The sequence below is a fragment of the Neodiprion fabricii genome, chromosome 2, assembly GCF_021155785.1.
Source record: "Neodiprion fabricii isolate iyNeoFabr1 chromosome 2, iyNeoFabr1.1, whole genome shotgun sequence".
Classification (NCBI taxonomy): domain Eukaryota; kingdom Metazoa; phylum Arthropoda; class Insecta; order Hymenoptera; family Diprionidae; genus Neodiprion; species Neodiprion fabricii.
In genome coordinates this window covers 5,444,175-5,462,352 of record NC_060240.1, presented here as the reverse complement: position 1 = coordinate 5,462,352, position 18,178 = coordinate 5,444,175, and the positions used below count along the sequence as shown (strand labels likewise).

The following is an 18,178-nucleotide window of genomic DNA, read 5'->3' as shown; positions in this document are numbered from 1 at the left end:
AGTAAAAAATTAACAACTTCGATTGAGATCATAATACGTTGAAAACTTTGAGTTTACGCACCTTGTTAGGTTTCCGTCCATATTTTTCCATAAAGTCACTTTCCCATAGTTTTACCCTCAGTTTTGACTTTTGATATTTGTTTTTGAGCGTCCGATCATCTAGGAGATCCATATTGTTCCAGTGCTTGAAAATCACTGTATTCAAGATCAACCGATAAGCTCAGCTTATCGAAATCAACATCACGTTTTGGGTTAGTCAGCTGTGCCTGCACCGTAGATTATAAAGTGAAGACAGTTATCATTTGACAGTTTAACGCGCCGAATTGTCGATACCAGCCCCCTGACACACGCTGCTAACAGTGGTTCGCAAAATGTCCCTCGATTCTGCCGCCAATCTCCACCACTAGTAGCGCTAGTAGCTGTCTAACAAGCTTGCGCGCGGTCAGCGAGGGCAGCGAGCGTGTCAGAAGTCCACTACTAACGCCACATAGAGGAACTAAAAAACGGGGACAAAACGCGTACAATTTTTTAGTATACGAGCAGTGGAGAGTGTCAGGGGGATGATCGATACTAACCTGTAAGATTTTTGTGGCCAATAAACGGTCAGTATTTTAATATTCGTTCTTATCGATAACGCATTTGGATTCTTGGTTAAACTCGCACTAAATTCGCAATGTTGGTCATTCTGCGATAACAATTATTCAAGTAAACCGCGTAAAAAACAATTGAAGCTGTAAGTGAATTCTTTGTAAATCGTTTGATCCATCACTATTTGTCAAACAAAGTGTTTCTTCCGACAATTCAGTGAATTCCTTGAGACGTGACAATACTGTGTAAGCGAAGAATTGTGCAAGTAATATTTGTAAGACGTAGAATTCACAAAATTCAGATTTCTCGTGAGACTTTCGTAACTTCGTATATAAGTATTGGCAACTATGCGGCTGTGAGATTTCGAACATATCGAAGAATCGAATCGAAACAAAAGCAGAGCGGGATGGCGAATGAGATATAGAGCTGGTCCGCGGTTGCTTGCTTCTTATTGTTAATTAACAACGCGCAACGTGATAAGTGAGTGGTAATTATGGTTTCATCGGGACGTCGCACGGCGCTTTTAAACACCGCTTTAAAACGAATCGACATGTCAGTTTTCATCGTTGATACATGCCGAAAGTTCGACAAGCGGCGAACGCGAATCGTATTGAAGTTAGTAACGTTATAGTAAGGATTGATGCTGAGAAAAAAACCGTTATTTCGCGATTTAAGAATTGTCTGAAATCTAGCAAACCGTAATAAAACAAACCTCACTGATATTTCGAAATCTTAGTTCGTTAAAAATCACAGTAAAATGAAGAAAATATCGATTTTCTCCCCACTGTTTCGTTACTACGATAACGTTACTAACTTCAATCCCGTGAATGCCGGGACGGAGGCAGCGCCACGTTCGCCAGTCTGCGACCGTTGGTGAAGGTGAACGGTAAAAATTAAGCAAGGTATCGAAGATCACCTGTTTCCGAGGTTGACACATCTGCCGTGTGTCTCCGTCTGGCGTCGGGCGTTCGAAACCGTTTGAGTAAAAAGCAAGATGGCCAAGTAGTGTTAAACGGGTTGTGGAATGTGCGGTAGGAAAAATTGGAGATTTCGGTAAAGCGCAGATGGCCTAGCGATGGCCGAGTTTAACATCGACGTGAGCAAGCTCCCGGAGGACGTTAGGGAAAAGCTTGCGGAGCTGGACCTCGAGCTATCCGAAGGTAAGGTGTCGCCGCGCCGAAGTGCAAGTGCCCAATTCCGAAAGGTAACCCCTTCTGACTCACCGCGTACGAATCCCGCAGCGAGCGAGCTGAGCGGCCGAAAGCGGCGGCTGCCGCCTCCGATTAATCGATAATATTCCACTCTTGCCATTTTAATTCACCCGAATAATGCCCACCACCTCATCGCCAGAAGCCCAAAGGTGCGGCCTGGTCCCTCGGCTCGTTCCAACCGCGCTTAATTACCGCTTACGAGCCTCTAATTGAACCCCCGGTGGAGCCTCTAACGCGAACCGCACCTCGACGTTATTTTCAATTTTTCATCTCCGTCGACGACGTTCGATAATCGGGCGAAAAATCCTTCAATCCCTGCAGGTTAGACGGTTAAATAGTCCTTCCTTCATTTTTTTCTTCCTTTGCCAGGAGAAGAACCACTCTCGTCTCTTTAACGATTCTTTTGTCCGACCGCTCTATTGTGTCACACTCGTTGCTACCCCGCGTTTCCTTCGCAGCACCGTCTGGCAGGTCCTCTCATAATCCTCGAGACGAGTAGACGTACGTGTGTGACGTCACTGGGCTGCAGGTGCGAAAGAGGCTGAAGTTAGTAACGTTAACGTTACTGCAAGTTTATGGTTAGTGTCTTTTAAGTAGTTGAGTTTTCGAAATATGAATAAATCTTGCCTTGTTATGATTCGCCGAATTTCAGACGTTCCTGCAATTTTGAAATAACGATTCTCCGAACCGTTAATCATTACAGTAACGTCACTAACTTCAGCCTCGTGAATATTTTTAGTCAAGGATATCGTGTTGAAGTTGGTAACTATTCATACTGAGAAAAAAACGTTTCATATTCCGCAATCCTAGAAAAGATAAAGAAAATAGTGATTTTTTTTTCTCAACGTTTCGTTACGATCGCGTTACTAACTTCAGCCCCGTTCGTAGGTGCGAAGCGTTTACCCGACCGAGGGAAATGAAAATTTGCAATATCCGACAACTCTTGCAATCAGTCCAGCTATAAACCAAAGAAGATGTTCGATGACGGTTGATCTTCAGAAGTTCGGAAAGATCGGCAAAAATATTCATATTCATATTCACATTCACGTTTATATTCGCGTTCGCATTCGTGCATTACCAACGCCAATTACCCACTTGTCTCTCTTTCTTTATTCCCTTATTCAGCCGCTTGGTTTCTGCCGTTGCAGCTACACTCCAAACGCGTCATCCTCGTGTTAAATTATTAAATTAATATCTCTCCTTTCAGGAGCGTGCACTCGCACACTATTTTTAGATTTTATAACCGTCCAAAGTGTACAAGCACTGCCCTGGTTGCATTTTATTTACGTTGCCTAAAACCAAACATCATCCAATATTTCCGCATCCGCTTTTTACGCACACAGCGGCTACCCGCCGATGATAATAGTTATTACGAAATATTCGTCTTCTTCGTTTCGTCCCAATTTTTTTTTTTTTATTTTATTTATCTCGTTTTTTTTTTTTTACACCGTTTATCTTTACCATCGTGATCCCATTACCAACGAGTTACAAAACCCGCGTGTCTGACAGATGTTACGGCTTGTATACACACATGCATATATATATATACACACCGTATGTTTTGTTGTGCATGCATAGACGGATGGGTGGATAGATAGACACTTGTTAGCATCGAATTCGACGTTTAATCACAGCGGCGACGTTACATCGAGAAAAATTTCATTCTTTCTGTAGTTACTACGGAAAGTTTTTGGAAAGTAAATGTATCGTTGGAAAAACGGTTTGAATTACTGTTGAAATTATACTTGGAATAAAATTTCACACGAGTCACCGTATTTAATTAGTAAGCCGGCAGATTATAATTATAAAATTTGTTTTGTTAATCCTGGATAATTCGATCCTCGAACGAGGTTCAAGTCAGTAACATTATATCGTAACAAAACGTTGAGGAGAAAAAATCACTATTTTCTTATCTTTGCAATGATTTGAGAACGAACTGGGATTGCAGAATATGAGTATATTTTGGTTGTTACGGTTTACAGAATTTCAAACGGTTCGAAAATTGCGAAATAACGGTTTTTTTTCCGCTATCAGCACGAATCGTTACGATGACTTTACTAACTTGTGAGTATGAAGTTAGTTACGTTGCCGTAACGATGCATGTTTAGGAAAAGTCGTTACTTCGTATCATTGGGAATGTCTGAAATTTAGTAAACATGGATAAACAATTACATCCATCCTCTTATTTTGAGAAACCGACTCCTCGAAAGTTGTTCTAAAATTGCCCACTAACGATTTTTTCCCTGATGTTTCGTTACGTTAACGCCACTAACTTCAACGTGACATCCTTGATTAAAAAAATTCGGGGGTATGTGCGCAATTCTAAAATCGAATTACTTACAACACCACGTATATATATATATATAATATATATTCTAATTTAATATCTTCAAAGAAGGTCTCTCGTCATTTTATGATAAATGTCTATTCTTTCCAAAGGTATTTAAGGACCTTAAATAAATTTTCAACGAATGAATTTATCAGAAAATAATAAGAGACCTTTTTCCCCGTGTTCATTCAATGGAAAATAGAAAAGTGCAACGCGCAACCTCTTAATGTTAACATTAAAATTTCAAATTTTAACAGGCGTACTTTATACCTAAATGGAACTATTGAAACTGTTTGGAGGGAAAAAAGAAAAATTTCAAACACCCTAATATATATATATATATATATGTACAGAGTGAGTCAATTGAAACTCGGAGAATGGGAGGAGCTTATATAGTTGATGAATTGGGTCGTATCTCTCAGCCAATCAAAAGTTTCGATTGACTCACACTGTACATGCGACATAAGTCTGTCTTAATTCTAACGCGGCAGGTAGAAACGCGTGTATCAATTTTTAAACATCCTGGAGCGCATTGTCAATATTACACAGGCAACTTCCTATAACAGGCAAGGCCCCTAGATAGGGTGACAAAAATTATTACACAACGGGGCCTTGCTGCCTCCTCATGCGGAGCTGCACGGCACGTGTTTGCTTGCGGTATATTCTCTGCGCTCTCTTCCGTATAACGCGAGCCGCCGGTGCTGGCAGCAAATCGACGGTATATCACATTATCTATTCAGAACCGGTGACGTATTACTTCCTATTCATACTTGCGCGACGTTTTTTCCATCCATTTTTTCTTTTTTTTTTTTTTTTTACCCTCTTCTCTCATTCCAATTTTCGCATACATAAGTACGTGTATCGCCTATGTGATAAATAGTACCTTTTATATTTTTACGTTTAATATACCTCCGGTATTCGGCTATTCAATCGTCGTTTTCAAAATATCTCTGCAAAGGTTTCAAACGCGATCCCGTTACAGCAGAAGAGTAAATTACTTTTCACTTGTATCTTTTGGCATTAGTAATCCACTGATTTTTTTATATTTATTTTATTCGTAATCTAAACTAAACTCTAGGATAAAGAAAGAAGGGAAACTAGAACATCGAATTACGAAAGTTTCGAGCCGACAACATTTTTTTTGTATTAGCGATATGAAATATGTTTTAAAAACGTATGTTAAAAATAATTCACACTAAACGCGGGGGTAAATGTTAACATGTGTATTATCGTTGTGTACCTTGTATAATTTGTACAATGTTAGGGTGTTTCAGAAAAAAAATTTGCGATTTTCCACCACATAGCACTCTCTTTAAAGTAAAGTTTTTTCAAGTTAAAAGAAAGATTCTGTGAAAAGATGTGCGTTCTACGTTATGCGGAAGATCGCGCTCAGTTGATTTATCACTTTTATGCATTTATTTAAATTGATGAAGTATCGTGAATAATTTCTTACTTATTGCTTACATCAATCGTAATATCAATTTAGGTCACCAAGAAGACCCACACTTGTAATATCAAGTCTTCGTTTTATGTTTGAGAAGCGTATCTGACGACTTTTTCATTATTAATTTAATCTCATAAAGTAGTTTTAATTTAACACGAAGTTTTAATTTAGTAGCATAAGATTCACGGACGATATATCGTTGCGTTGTGGATCGTGATGTTTGGGTTGAATATAAATTTCGAGAAAGAAGTAATAATTGAAGTGCTGCAACGAGTTCAAAAAAATGTGAAAAGAAAGTGTAAAATCACACGATCGCAATCTTCCACATTTAACGTAGAACGCTCATCTTTTCACAGAATCTTTCATTTGATATAAACAAACTTTCAAGAGGGTGCCGTGGTGGAAAATCGAAAATTATTTTTTTCCGAAACACCCTAATATTATACACTTTAATTCATACATGAACGGTTATAATTTTCACACGGGCTTAAATTACCTTTTTTTGAGGTAAAAATAAGAGGATATGCGAAAATAACCGAACACGTTTGAACATCATTTGATGAATTTTTAGCTGTATAAACAAAGATAGAAAATACGTGATAGGTAAAGATCCTGTTGTATTAATTAATCATTATCACACGTATTTCGAGCCTCCAGGCGTTGCCCGAGATAGGAAAAAATGATTCAACCATATCAAAGTTAGCAACGTTAACGCAACGAAATATCGAAATTAAAATCATTGTTCTGAAAATTTCCAACGACTTTAAGGTAGTTTAATTTACGACATCCGAATACACTTTGCTTTTTAAAAATATATCACTCAATTTGAGAGGATCCTACACAGTTACGAATGATTTGTTCCTACAAAGGAATCGTTACATTAACGTTAAAAACAATTCACTCTCTTAGGATCGAAACGGTGCTGAGGCACACCGAGTTTCGCCGCGTTGCACGCCCGTGGACCACCTACCACCTCCTCTTGGAGATCAAGGTCGTTCCTCGTTGGGTAAACGTCCTCAAAACGCCTTGAGTACTCGGCTATACCTACCATACCTTTACTGATACCTGTGTAAGCTTCTCGATGTTGCAACTTCGTCGTCGCCGCTGCTTCTTCTTCCCACACGATGGTCGTTCGTTCGTTCGTTGCCTCTAAGCTGAATTCCATCGTAACCACGTAGATCTATCCGTACGTATCTAAAAGTATGGGTAACCCGGATATCGCACATTCCGCGTATAACGCCGTCCGACGCGTCTGTCGGGGAAATAATTTCTCAGCAACAACTGTCCGAGGGAAGAGGGTGAAAAACGAAAAAAACAATTTCGCTACAGTTGGAAAGTTTGACCAGAAAAGAAATTTTCGAGAGTCGGGATCGGGGAATTTATCAATACCTATCGTAAATCGTATTACGTGGATCTTTTGGAAAATGTAGCGTATTCTGCTCTCGCGGATCTCATTCCCTCGTTGATTATATTTTTAATTTCTTTTCATTCTTCCTTTTATGTCTAAAATTCTTTTTTTCACTTTACCAATTATACAGTGTATTGTAGAGTATGATAAGTATGATAAGCTCTTACAGCGACTGTAAAGACTGGATGTTGAAATTTCAAGTTGTTTTGTAAACATGATTTTGAAATTGAAACTTCGAAACCACCATTTTTTCATATAGAATGTATCGTATGTATGAATATATATCGATCGTTTCTTGCTGCTTCCTCAATTTTACAATTCAATGGAGCCCTTCTTTCCAAAACTTCATTTCTCATTATACGACGTGAATTGTTCATTTCGTCGTCGTACAGACGGTCGTATGGCATTAAAACAGCAGTGTGAAGTCCTGCAACTGTTTTTTTTTTTTTTCTTTTTTTATCGTACAAGTACATTTATACACCATACGGGGTGCTGGATGGATTAGGAGACACTTGATACGCCCGTATAAGGCAGCCAGGCGTTGATGGTGCGGGGTTGAAGTTCCGAATTTAAAAAGCTTCGAAAACGCCTAATTCCGAATTATTTTGCGGCGAAACTTGAAGTAAAGAAATCGAACTTTGAAGAAACGACAAAGTTTCGAATGGTCGGAAACTCATGTCGGAATTTTGATGTTTCAGATTTTCATATTTTCGGCATTTTATCCTTTCGGAACTTTACGAATTCGGAATTTCAACCCCGATTTAATAACGCTTGTCTTCTTATAAGCACAGTACGGATGTTTTCATCCCCGTCAATAATAATATCTCGTGTATATACCACGTGTTCGTTAACGCGTGCAGTAAACGGGCGGAAGTAGACGACGTTCGTTCATCATCCCGCAGGTGTGACACTTCTTACGTTACTCGATCGCCGTGACCAAACACACTTCCATGCACGTAGTGTCAAGTTATACGGGTGCTGCCGTTGTAGCACGTGTACGTCAGCTCGTTGATCGCCAAATCGAGATTATCGTAATTACGCATTCATCGCAATATATGTATACGATATTGTATTTCACATTACACGTATGTAGAAGAAGCGGGAAGTAAATATATTGCGTGGGTGTAACGATTACGATACCGCTCAAGTATGATAATGAGATGCCGATAGAAACTGGTATACCTGTAATAGAAAAAAAGTGAAACCGCCGCGCAAAATCCTCGGGAGAAAGAAAGCAAGAGCGATGAAGAACCTCAAGTCGATCCCCCTCCCTCCCCGCCATCATCGCCGCCCACCGCGGAAAGTTGAAACGATTTAACGCGGTCTGTCGTAGCTTCAAAGGTGGGCGACTTACGGCGACATCGGTTAACTGCGATCCGATCCTCGTATAAATAAAACATCTATATATACATATATATGCATACGGGCAGCCTACGTATATGGATTTATGTTGTACGAAATTCTTTCTCTCTCCGTGCGTGTGTCCAAATACATATTTTAATATTATGTACGTATACGTGGGTGGGAATCACTGGGATATTTCCCGTTTAAGTTATATAAATTCAACTTAAACGAACGAAAAGAACTGCGAGAAGAAGATGTGAAAAATAACTCTTTTTATACCTGTTCATAGCAAGTATAGGTATATTATTTATACATACGTATGATCCTCACCGTCGGCGATTTTTTTTTTTTTTCATTTTTAAGCATGTTGTAGCGTCAAAAAAAAAAAAAAAAAACACCAACATCCGTCACCGGGTTTGATTTTTAATGCTCTGAAAAATATGAAAACCCAAGTTTCGAATGAATATAGTCGTAATTGATTGGGTGTAATTTTTTTCAAGAATTCTTTGTTAAAGAACGAAAAGTTTGAGTCCAAGCTGGAAGTGGGAAAGCTTTTGGGTTAGAAGCTACAGGCGAAACGAGTACGCTAACAGTAAGAAAAAACGTTGAAATATAAATTTGTAGAAGATTTAATTTATACAGGGTGTCAGGCGCCCGGGAATTCCTGGAGAACCGGGAATTATACGGGAATTCGAAAGTGCTCTTGAAAATGCGTGAAATGTAAGGGAATTTCATATAGCAATCGGGAACTTTTTCATCCAATTGAACTTGCGTAAAATTTCGTCCTAGGTCTAATAATGAGAGCTCTTACTCAACTCATTTCACATTAAAATCGTATCTTCGAAATATTATATCATAATTCATTTACTATAGTTATATTATTAAGAAATATAATTCTTCGCGGCAATGCGAAGAATTTATTATTTTTTCGCGTCAATATCCTCACCACATCTCATATACATGCAACTACCGTAGATACACGTCTTAAGCAGGGCATTGGGATGTTTAACCCTTTTTTGGGGGGGATTCAACTGATTCGGAAATTTATATTCATCGACGAGCATATTATTTACAATAAGTATCATGCGCATTTAAAGATTACTGTTTAAAACGAATAATATTCTGTAGTTATACAGCTGAAAATAATGTTACGAATGTTCAGGAATTCTTATGGACACCCTGTTCACAGTTGTATTTCCTCGTTTCATCTCTATCTCTTCTGGTCACTGAACACTATCTTGAAAGAAATATGAAGCTCAAGCTAGCAGCCAGAGTTATTAGTCAAATATGTCAACCTTTTTCGAAATAGAAAAATGCAGTTCAGTTTTACCATTACAATTCTATAAAAGTATGGAGGGTTCAAGGTATTTCACAAAATTAAAATTTTTGAACTTCACTACCTTATTCCATTGGAACATTTGGCTACTAAAAAATGGTAGTATAATAATCGATTCTACCGGACGTGATTTGTCCTGAAAAAATTTGCAGTAGCCTTTTAGATTCCCTCCCTGCAGCAGGTGATGGGGGATTGGATTGACCTTAATTTCGCTATTCTTTCCATCTATCACCCCGTGCGCCACTTTTGTATCACGGCCTGCACAATCATGCAGCGAGTTTACAACAACCGCATGTAGGCTTTGTAAATTCTGTACCCATAAAGTAACACTGATCGAGTTCCTCCGCTGCGTTGCTGCCGTTGCTGCTGCCGCGGAGACTCAATATTATCTATATACCGGAGAAAGGGTCTCCTTGGTACAAGTTTAACAGTGTAGAGCCGTAAAGAAAGGCGTGTACACCTCTAGGTGTGTTACATGCACATACCTATACGGTTACGCTCTCACAGCTGCAGAAGAAACGTTGGAGGTACTTATTTATTCATGGTGTTATATCGGTATCGAAATTCGATGATAACACAGCTTACGATCACGAATGAATTCAGTTCATTGTCAAGCACGACGGATTTTATTACTTGGACGATGTATTTTATATACCTCGTGGACGAATGGGGCAGAGGTTTAATACCTATAGCTAGAAGGAAACAGAGAGAGAGAAGTTGAAAAGAAAAAGGAAGGATACGCGGTAAAACGAAAAGATGATTCGAAATACCCGGAAATGAAAACGCTGTAATAAATTCAGCAAGAAATTCTTCCGATGATGTTTCACACGGGATTATAATTTGAATTAAAACTGCACCGGGCACACATACCACTGCGTCGAGTTTGTTTCCAATGCGCAGGGTTACAATATATACCACACATGTATATATGTGTGTAAATGTCACGTGATCGAGGAGAAACTGCTCGACATATATACACTCGAATGTATAATCTAATCCATGTTATATCTATGTACACATACCTCGAGCGAGAGATGGAAGAAGAAGACCGTGAGGTCCAAACGAGGATGGGATGCGGTAGAAGGTATTTTGCTTCCATTCCCTTTCCCCTCGTCGGTGCTGCTGCAGGATGGATCATTCAGTCAGCTATTCCTCCTCCTCCTCCTACTCCTCCTCATCGAGTTCCTCTGCAACGGCAGAGATATACCTGTATAGGTGTAACGTATTATAATACCGATCGCGCGGGCTGCGAAGCATGCGATGGAGGCGCAGACGACTGGTCCATGCAGCAGCTCATCGACCCACTCAAACGAGGAGGAGAAGGAGAGAGGAAGGAGTCAGGCAAAGTCTTGATCGCTGCCTACTCTTCCTTGATTCCTCTCCTCTCTCCTGCTATCCGTCCGTCTGCCTCAGATGGTTTTGCTCAAGAGCTCTCACGGACACGTAGTGTTGTTGACGACGTCTCGACGACGATCATCCTCGAGTGACGAAACCTGCCTAGATCACATTGGTGTACAGAAGAGAGGCTTTCTCCGACTTGCGAAGATGCTCGGCTGCATCACTTAGGTGGGAAGAAGGAGGAAGAAGAAGATGCCGGTACAGCGGCAGCAACGTCGAGGGCAAAAGCAAAGCGCAACAGTACCAGTAACAGGAGGAACGGCGGCCCCCACGTCGTCGGAGAGAGTGGCCAAGCGACTTGCCACCACCACGAACCACCACCACCACCATCGCCGTCCGTCCGTCCGTCCACAACAACGAATCCACGAATTCACCGAGAGTGTGTAACCAGCCACGAGCACGAGCCGCACGGGTTCCACCGTAATCACGAGAGGAGGAAGAAACGGGCTCGCTCCAGTGTCGCTGGCTTAACCGTCTATAGTTTTCGGTTTAGTGCTCCGGGGCTTCGATCCCTCGGACCTTTTACATTCCGGCTTGTGATCGGTCCTTCTGCCGCACGGTAACAGAGCTTGTTATCGCGCGAGTGTGCGTTTTTCTTTTTCTTCTTTCTTTCTCTTTTTACTTGTGTATATAAAGATAGTGATGAATGTCAACAAGTGTCGTTCAAACAAGTTTTGTTATTGCAAGTTTGACGTGCTGGTGGCGGTGCTGGTGGTGGTGATTGTGGCGGTGCGGAAAGAAGAGGAAAAAATAACGCGAAATCGTGCAGTGTCGACAAGGAGGAGGTGTGAACTGCAAAAGTAGTGGTACGCATAGGAACGAGTCGAGCTTTTCTGCCTTCGTCGATTGTACTTCGCAGTCCTGTTACACTCCGGACCGTTGATACGATACTCCGACGATCGGATATCGGACTCTGTACCGCGTTATACCCGGGCCGAGTCGAGCCGAGTCGGCGAAGGGCGGAGAGTCAGAGAGAGGAGGGAGGGAAGAAGAGGAAAAAGGAGGAGGCAAGTCGAGGAGAGAAGAGAATCGAAGCGTATAACGTGTGGGGCCTCCGCTGGAATGCGGTATTGAAGGATACAGCCTAGGGGTGGTGGGCAGCAGGCGGGACAGCCATCGCGGGTGTGTTCATGAGGCCTCTGTCGTTCGAGAACCTTAGGAGGCTGGTGGGCCGGGGTAAAGACAGGGACGAGCCGTCGTTCAAGCGGAGCGAGTCCTTCAAGAGGATATCGATACGCAAGAGCTACTTGGACCGGGGTAAAAGGCGTCAAAAGCTTCAGCAGAAGAATGCCGCGGAGAAGAAGGCTGCAGCCGCCGTTGAAGAGCAGCAACAACCGCTCCTGAAGCTCGAAGATGCCGAGCCCAAGGTGTCCGCATCATCTCGCGACGGCACCGTCATCGGCTACGGCGAATGGCTTCACGGGGTCAGAGCGACGTCGGCTCAGGACGCCGGTCCGGAGTCGAGGAACTCCATCAGCGTCGACCTCGTCAACGGCTTCGAGGTTCTTAAGCTCGAGAAATCTCCCGTCGTTGGAAGACGCGCGACTCGCACGGGCAATAGTACGGAATGTCTGCAGATCCCCAAAGAGAAGACTACCTCGGATCAGACCTCGCAAGTCATTGCCGATCAGCAGACGATGACGACGACGACGACGGTGGCTGGAGTTTCGCCCAGCGTTAGCATCAGTCTAGGCAGGATATGGAGGGACGGTATACCTGTCTCGAATTTGGGGCCTCATCATTCGCTCGACAGTTGCATCAACCAGCAACGGAAGCCCCAACCGACTGTTGCTAGGACCGTTTCCGCACCGGAAAAATGCCACGTTAGTGTAAGGGAGGATGCTGCTGAAACCGACACAGCTAATCAGGGCTTCGGATTCTCCCTGTCGATATCGCGGTTGGCCGCGTTCAGGAGGTCGAGGAATGGCTTCTTCAGGAAAAAGACCACCTGCCCGAAACCAGCTCTCAGCGTAAGCGCCGATGGTTACTTCAAGCGTACTTCGTCACCGCGGAAATCAGCCTCGTCGGTTAAACAACGAAAGGGGCGGAGATCGTCTGGGCGAAAATTCGAACAGACTAAAAACGCAGCCGCTGGTGTTGCTGCTTCAGGATCAACCCGCACTCGGAGAAACGACTCGGCGGTTTCCAATCCTGATCGATCGCTTAGTCCCGTATGGTTCGTTCCTCCGGAACGCAGGCGGTCTAGGAGGCAGAGACGCGTCTGGAGGGAGGTTCGATGTCTACCCTCCACACCGGGGACCGAAAACCACATCGATGATACGGCATCTAATCACTCGGACGAATTCGACGATCAGAAGCTACTCTTGTCCGGTGACTTTAATCAGAGACCATGGTCCGAGGGTAACGAGTCGAAGTCTGTCGGGCGCACGGCATCGCCTTCTGGCTCCTCCTCGCCATCTTATTCGTCCGCATCAGGTCGGCGTAACAACTACTCGGGACTCGTTGTTAAGATCAGCGATTTCAACGAGGACAAACTCGTCTCGGCCGAACTCAGGGTCTCCGGTGCTCTGGCGAAACGGCCAAGCTGGCGTCCTGATATCACCAACAATTATTTCGCCACTAGAAATTTTTCAGACTTCATACACCGCGAGGGACACGAACCTGAGGACGAACAGAACAGTTCGGACTGTTTACCGATCTACCGGTGCAAGGCCCAGTCACATTGTCGAGCGATCAGGCGACGACGCGATTCTCACAATCGACGGTCCTGCTGCTGCTATTGTACCAGTGAAAGTGACTCCGAGGTTAACGCTGCTGCCGTTGATACCGCTGCTGGGAATATCGTCGATCCGGCATCGCCTTGTTTGGTCATCGGTTCAGATGATAAAAATCGGTCGAAAATACGACGTGGTACGCCGACCGCCGATCAGAGACACCACAATCATCAACAACGGCGAAGACCCCTCAGACGGAGGTCTCAGCTTCAACGGACTCGGGCTAGCGGACAACCCGTTTATCTCGTTAGAAAATGCTCATCTCTCAGACGAAGACCCGCCAGTCGTGAGTGTAGCAGTTCTTTTTCGTAGTTGTTGATTGACGACTGCGTGTCGTCGGTGTACGCAGGGTTCGTTCCTTCACGGTTTGATCAGAGCTTGTCGCATGGAGGGAAAATTTCAAGTGTTCCACGTCAAGTACTTTGGATTAAACAACGTCAACTCCTTGACGAAGTAGTAGAAGTAGACCATTGACGGAAAAAGGTGAATAATGAAGGCGGAGTATTTCAATGGGAATATATCGACGTGTCGTACTTCAACAGATTGGCGTGAATTCTGCCAATTCCCTGAGTTGGAGCGTTGAAATTCTCTGTTGAAGAATCTGTTGAAGTACGACTCCTCGATCGTCGAGGTCTGGCGCGTCGATTGTAGTACATATGATCCAAGGGTATCGACGTAAATCAATTCAAATTTTCTCTCCGTTTATAGACACTGCCGTTTAATGAGCAAGAAGACAGGAACGTTAGTGTAACGGTGCATGTTTAGGAAAAATCGTTACTTTGCACCCTTAGGAATGTGTGAAGTTTAGTAAACCATGATAAACAAAACTAACTCTTTTATAGTTCGTAAAGCCAACTCCTTGAAGTCGTTCTTAAATTCCGCGACTATGATTATTTTATCCGATGTTTCGTTATGTTAACGGTACTAACTTCACCTTCATATCATTTATGGATTTATTGAAACTGCAGATCGTCCTACGATTATTACAACCTGCGTGACGTAATGTACACTTTTTGGTGGTACAAATATAAATGGCCTTATCTTTGGTGGATGTGCAGTTTCGGCACCAAAATATATTCCTATTTATCGCATTCGTAAATGACATAAGGTCGTATACGCCAGTTTTGTATTTTCTTCGTAAACGATGCGAAAACCTTCTAAACATAGAAATTTCCATTTCCTCAAAAAACGGCGTCGAACTTAGCCAATTTTATTCTTTCGCAAACGCTTTAAAAACATTTGATACGTAAAGATTCGTCGATTTCGGTAATAATGTTTAAAATTTTTTACTTTCTCTCAAAAAATTATATCAAACGTAAATGTACGGGGTCGTATTTAGACACATTCGACCTTACACCATTATAGCGAACCTGGTTAATTTTCATAAAGTTCGCGAGGAAGGGTCATAATCGACAGTACCTACGACCTTTCACCGTTAATTGATATCCATTTTTCAATTCCAACGTTATTTTAATGCACAAAGCAGATAAAAATACGCGTTTTTAACCTTACGCGTGGTGAAAGGTCGCATAACAGTCCATACGTCCCTACACTATCGGACACGCGATATTGTACCTATAACTCACAAGGCGAAGGTTCGTTCAACCGAAACTCGCCGCAAGAATTGAGCGAGCACATCACGGTCGAGTGAAGAATCGGGTAAACATTCTCGTGGTTTTATATGCTGTATATACGCGATCGTTATCATACCTACTACTCTCGTAATCTGTGTCACAACGCTTCGCTAAGCGTTCACCAGATCGTGAAACTGGTTTTCAATTATTCTCACCAGAATCCGCAGAATTTGACGCCCAGCGTCTCAAGTCTTCCTTATCGGCTTCCAAGACTCTCCAGGGTATCTAGTAGCGTAAAAGCTTGCGTTGCTCTTTTACTCCGGACTGCAAAAAAGTTCATTCTTACGGAACACTTTCTTGTCGTTGCTGATGCGGCATCGTCGTGTAATGTCGACTTTGGTGCTCGGAAGTTTTTTTGTTATCGTCTTATATTTTTTGTTTATTCCCCCTTCGAATGACGGAGAAACGAGATGCCGTTGCTTAATCGTGAGAAACTATTCGTTGTTGTTAGACCATTTGGTCGATTTCACCTACAAAACGATACAATATTCGCTAACGTTTTGTAACGCAAAAATTTGTTACAACTTTATTAGTTATAAAAAAGAAAAACGTGTCGTGCGTTATTCAGTTTTGTTTTGTTCAATTCACACTTTGCATTTCATATATATATATATATGTATGTATGTATGTATATATCAGTAACAACGTATTTACGATTTCTTAAAAAAATTTTAGAAACCTTGCAGAGACTTTCAGGTTGGAATATTGGATAAATTGGAGTTTTAGAAAGTTGAAGTAAAGCAACGTGCCGAGTGCATTTATTATATCATTAACCACGTGATGCGTAGAGAGATAAGAAACTTTTCAACGTTTCCACTGAATAAATAATACATATACACTCATAGGTAGAAAACAAGGCTGTAGGTTTAGGGCAATGTTAACTCACGTGATATTACGGAGAATTTTTCAATTTATGCGAAACATATTCAGAGGATTGATAAAGTTAGAAATTCTTATGGTATAAAGATTCATCTGGCTCGTCTGGTTAAATTAAACCAATTTTATACCAACGACGGCTAATTGATAGACTAATTAATAATTATTCCTTGACATGGTGAAAGGTTAAATTACTTTATGCTTTTATCCTGTAAGCTTTCAAGTTTCACTTACAACGACAGATCGCATCAGATTTCCGGAAGATACAAAAACTGTTCAATATTCGAACTTTCCATTTTTTTAATGTACGGTATAATCTTTACACTTGACTTGATTCGTTGATCCCTTTTACGAGGTTTGAAAAAAATAATAACGGCGTTTCGAAAACGCAATTTATGCATCATCATATTTGTGCGAATGAAAAGGTTGGTAAAAAATCATGGTATTTTGCCCTGTATCCAATGAAAATCCGTCGTTGTTCAGACGTGCAAACTTCTCGTTCTCTATAATCTGCGACGACGACGATGATGATGATGATGCGATGATTACAGCACGATGACGATGAAAGACGATGTGGGCTGCAAGAAAGGCCAACGACCCGGTTATTCTTCTAATTATTCTTCTCTCCGTCTAGAGAATACTCTCGGCGATGCAAAATGGCGTGATGCAGGAGAATTTTTCTATTGGTAGAAATTAGGGCGAGAAAAATACCCGTAATAAACCACTTCAATTTCCGTTTAACTTCGTAAAATCCTGCACAAACAGGATTATTACTACCGATGCAGATTTTCGACGCGTTTCTGCGTTCCTCTTGCAGTTTTCATCCTGCACTTATATACGTGCAATTTTCTCTCAGCGTGTTACCGTTTCAACGGTTTACATCCGTAGAAATTTTACTCACCATCCGCATTCCGTTATGCACCGATATATGCTAATACGAAAGACAGATGGATAGGTATTCGCACGAAGGTATCCCACGCCAACTCGACAGATGATTTTTCACCACCGTTTTTGACTTCGTTTATAATTTTTTACACGATTGTCGTAAATCCGAATAGCACTACTGATTTATTTTCAATTTTTAACTCCAACTGTTTTTTCGTTTTTTTTTTTCTATTCAACTTTTAAGAATCAAAACAGAATTACAATTTTGATATTTTCCAAAAGATTCTCAGAAATTATTCGATCAAAGACGATCATTTGAGGCCAAATCCGGAAGTATCCCAGAAAAATTCAGAAATTTTTATTTTACACTTCAGGAATATTTACTTCCGGATTTGGCATCAACTGATTGTTTTTGATCGAAGAGTTTTTGGGAATTTGAAAATAATAACGGTTGGAGAGAAAAAAGTGATATAATTCAGGAATGCTATTTAGAGTTGGGACAATCGTATGAAAAATTATTAACAAAATAAGAAATGGCAAGGTAAAATCATTTGTCGAGTTAGCGTGGAATATGTACCTCGCCTATAAATCGCATGTACTTCATACCCATTACTCCATATAATCTCTCTCTATCTCTATCTCTCCCTTTCTGAGCTGTATAATTTATAACGACCCTACCGAGATTGATACTATTTCAGCCTGACACACATATTTATCTTATAATTCCCTGTCACTGTAGTTTAGTAATCACGCAGAGGACGATGATCCTCATGCTTCTCTCCTCGTTTAGTCCAGTCAAGTAGGTCTGAATTAAAAATATTCGGGATATGGCTGCGTTTTTGTGTCTAGGGGTTTTCGACCCTTAGGAACTCAAATCTGAAGTCATTTTTGAGCTGCACAACCGGCGTTATAAGAAAGCAGCTAAATTTGACGTTTTTTGCGTTTTCCTCAATCACTGCTATCGATGGATGAAAAATGACTTGACCATCG

The 18,178-nt window shown here is 41.6% G+C and overlaps 2 protein-coding genes across 10 annotated transcripts in view; one reads left to right on the top strand and one right to left on the bottom strand.

Annotated features, from left to right (window-relative positions):
• LOC124174600 (ATP-dependent DNA helicase Q4) overlaps positions 1-18,178 on the bottom strand; it is a 24,429-nt gene extending 6,251 nt beyond the window's left edge. Inside the window, exons 1-2 of one of the 2 annotated variants that reach the window (XM_046553842.1) lie at positions 18,174-18,178; positions 12,297-12,301 (exon numbers count right to left, since the gene is read on the bottom strand). Coding sequence is in view for 1 of the 2 variants with exons in the window: in XM_046553840.1 (XP_046409796.1) it covers positions 62-172 (111 nt within the window). In the remaining variant the exon portion in view is untranslated. Of the gene's footprint in view, positions 1-61; positions 267-575; positions 976-12,296; positions 12,302-18,173 lie in introns of those variants that run through there. The other variant, XM_046553840.1, reaches the window with a different exon arrangement.
• LOC124174596 (disco-interacting protein 2) overlaps positions 1,455-18,178 on the top strand; it is a 43,647-nt gene continuing 26,923 nt past the window's right edge. For 3 of the 8 annotated variants that reach the window (XM_046553834.1, XM_046553833.1, XM_046553832.1), the window contains exon 1: positions 1,455-1,748. In XM_046553834.1, the coding sequence (XP_046409790.1) occupies positions 1,664-1,748 (85 nt within the window). In that variant the 5' untranslated portion in view covers positions 1,455-1,663. Of the gene's footprint in view, positions 1,749-11,413; positions 14,080-18,178 lie in introns of those variants that run through there. The other 5 variants (XM_046553828.1, XM_046553825.1, XM_046553831.1 and 2 more) reach the window with 3 other exon arrangements.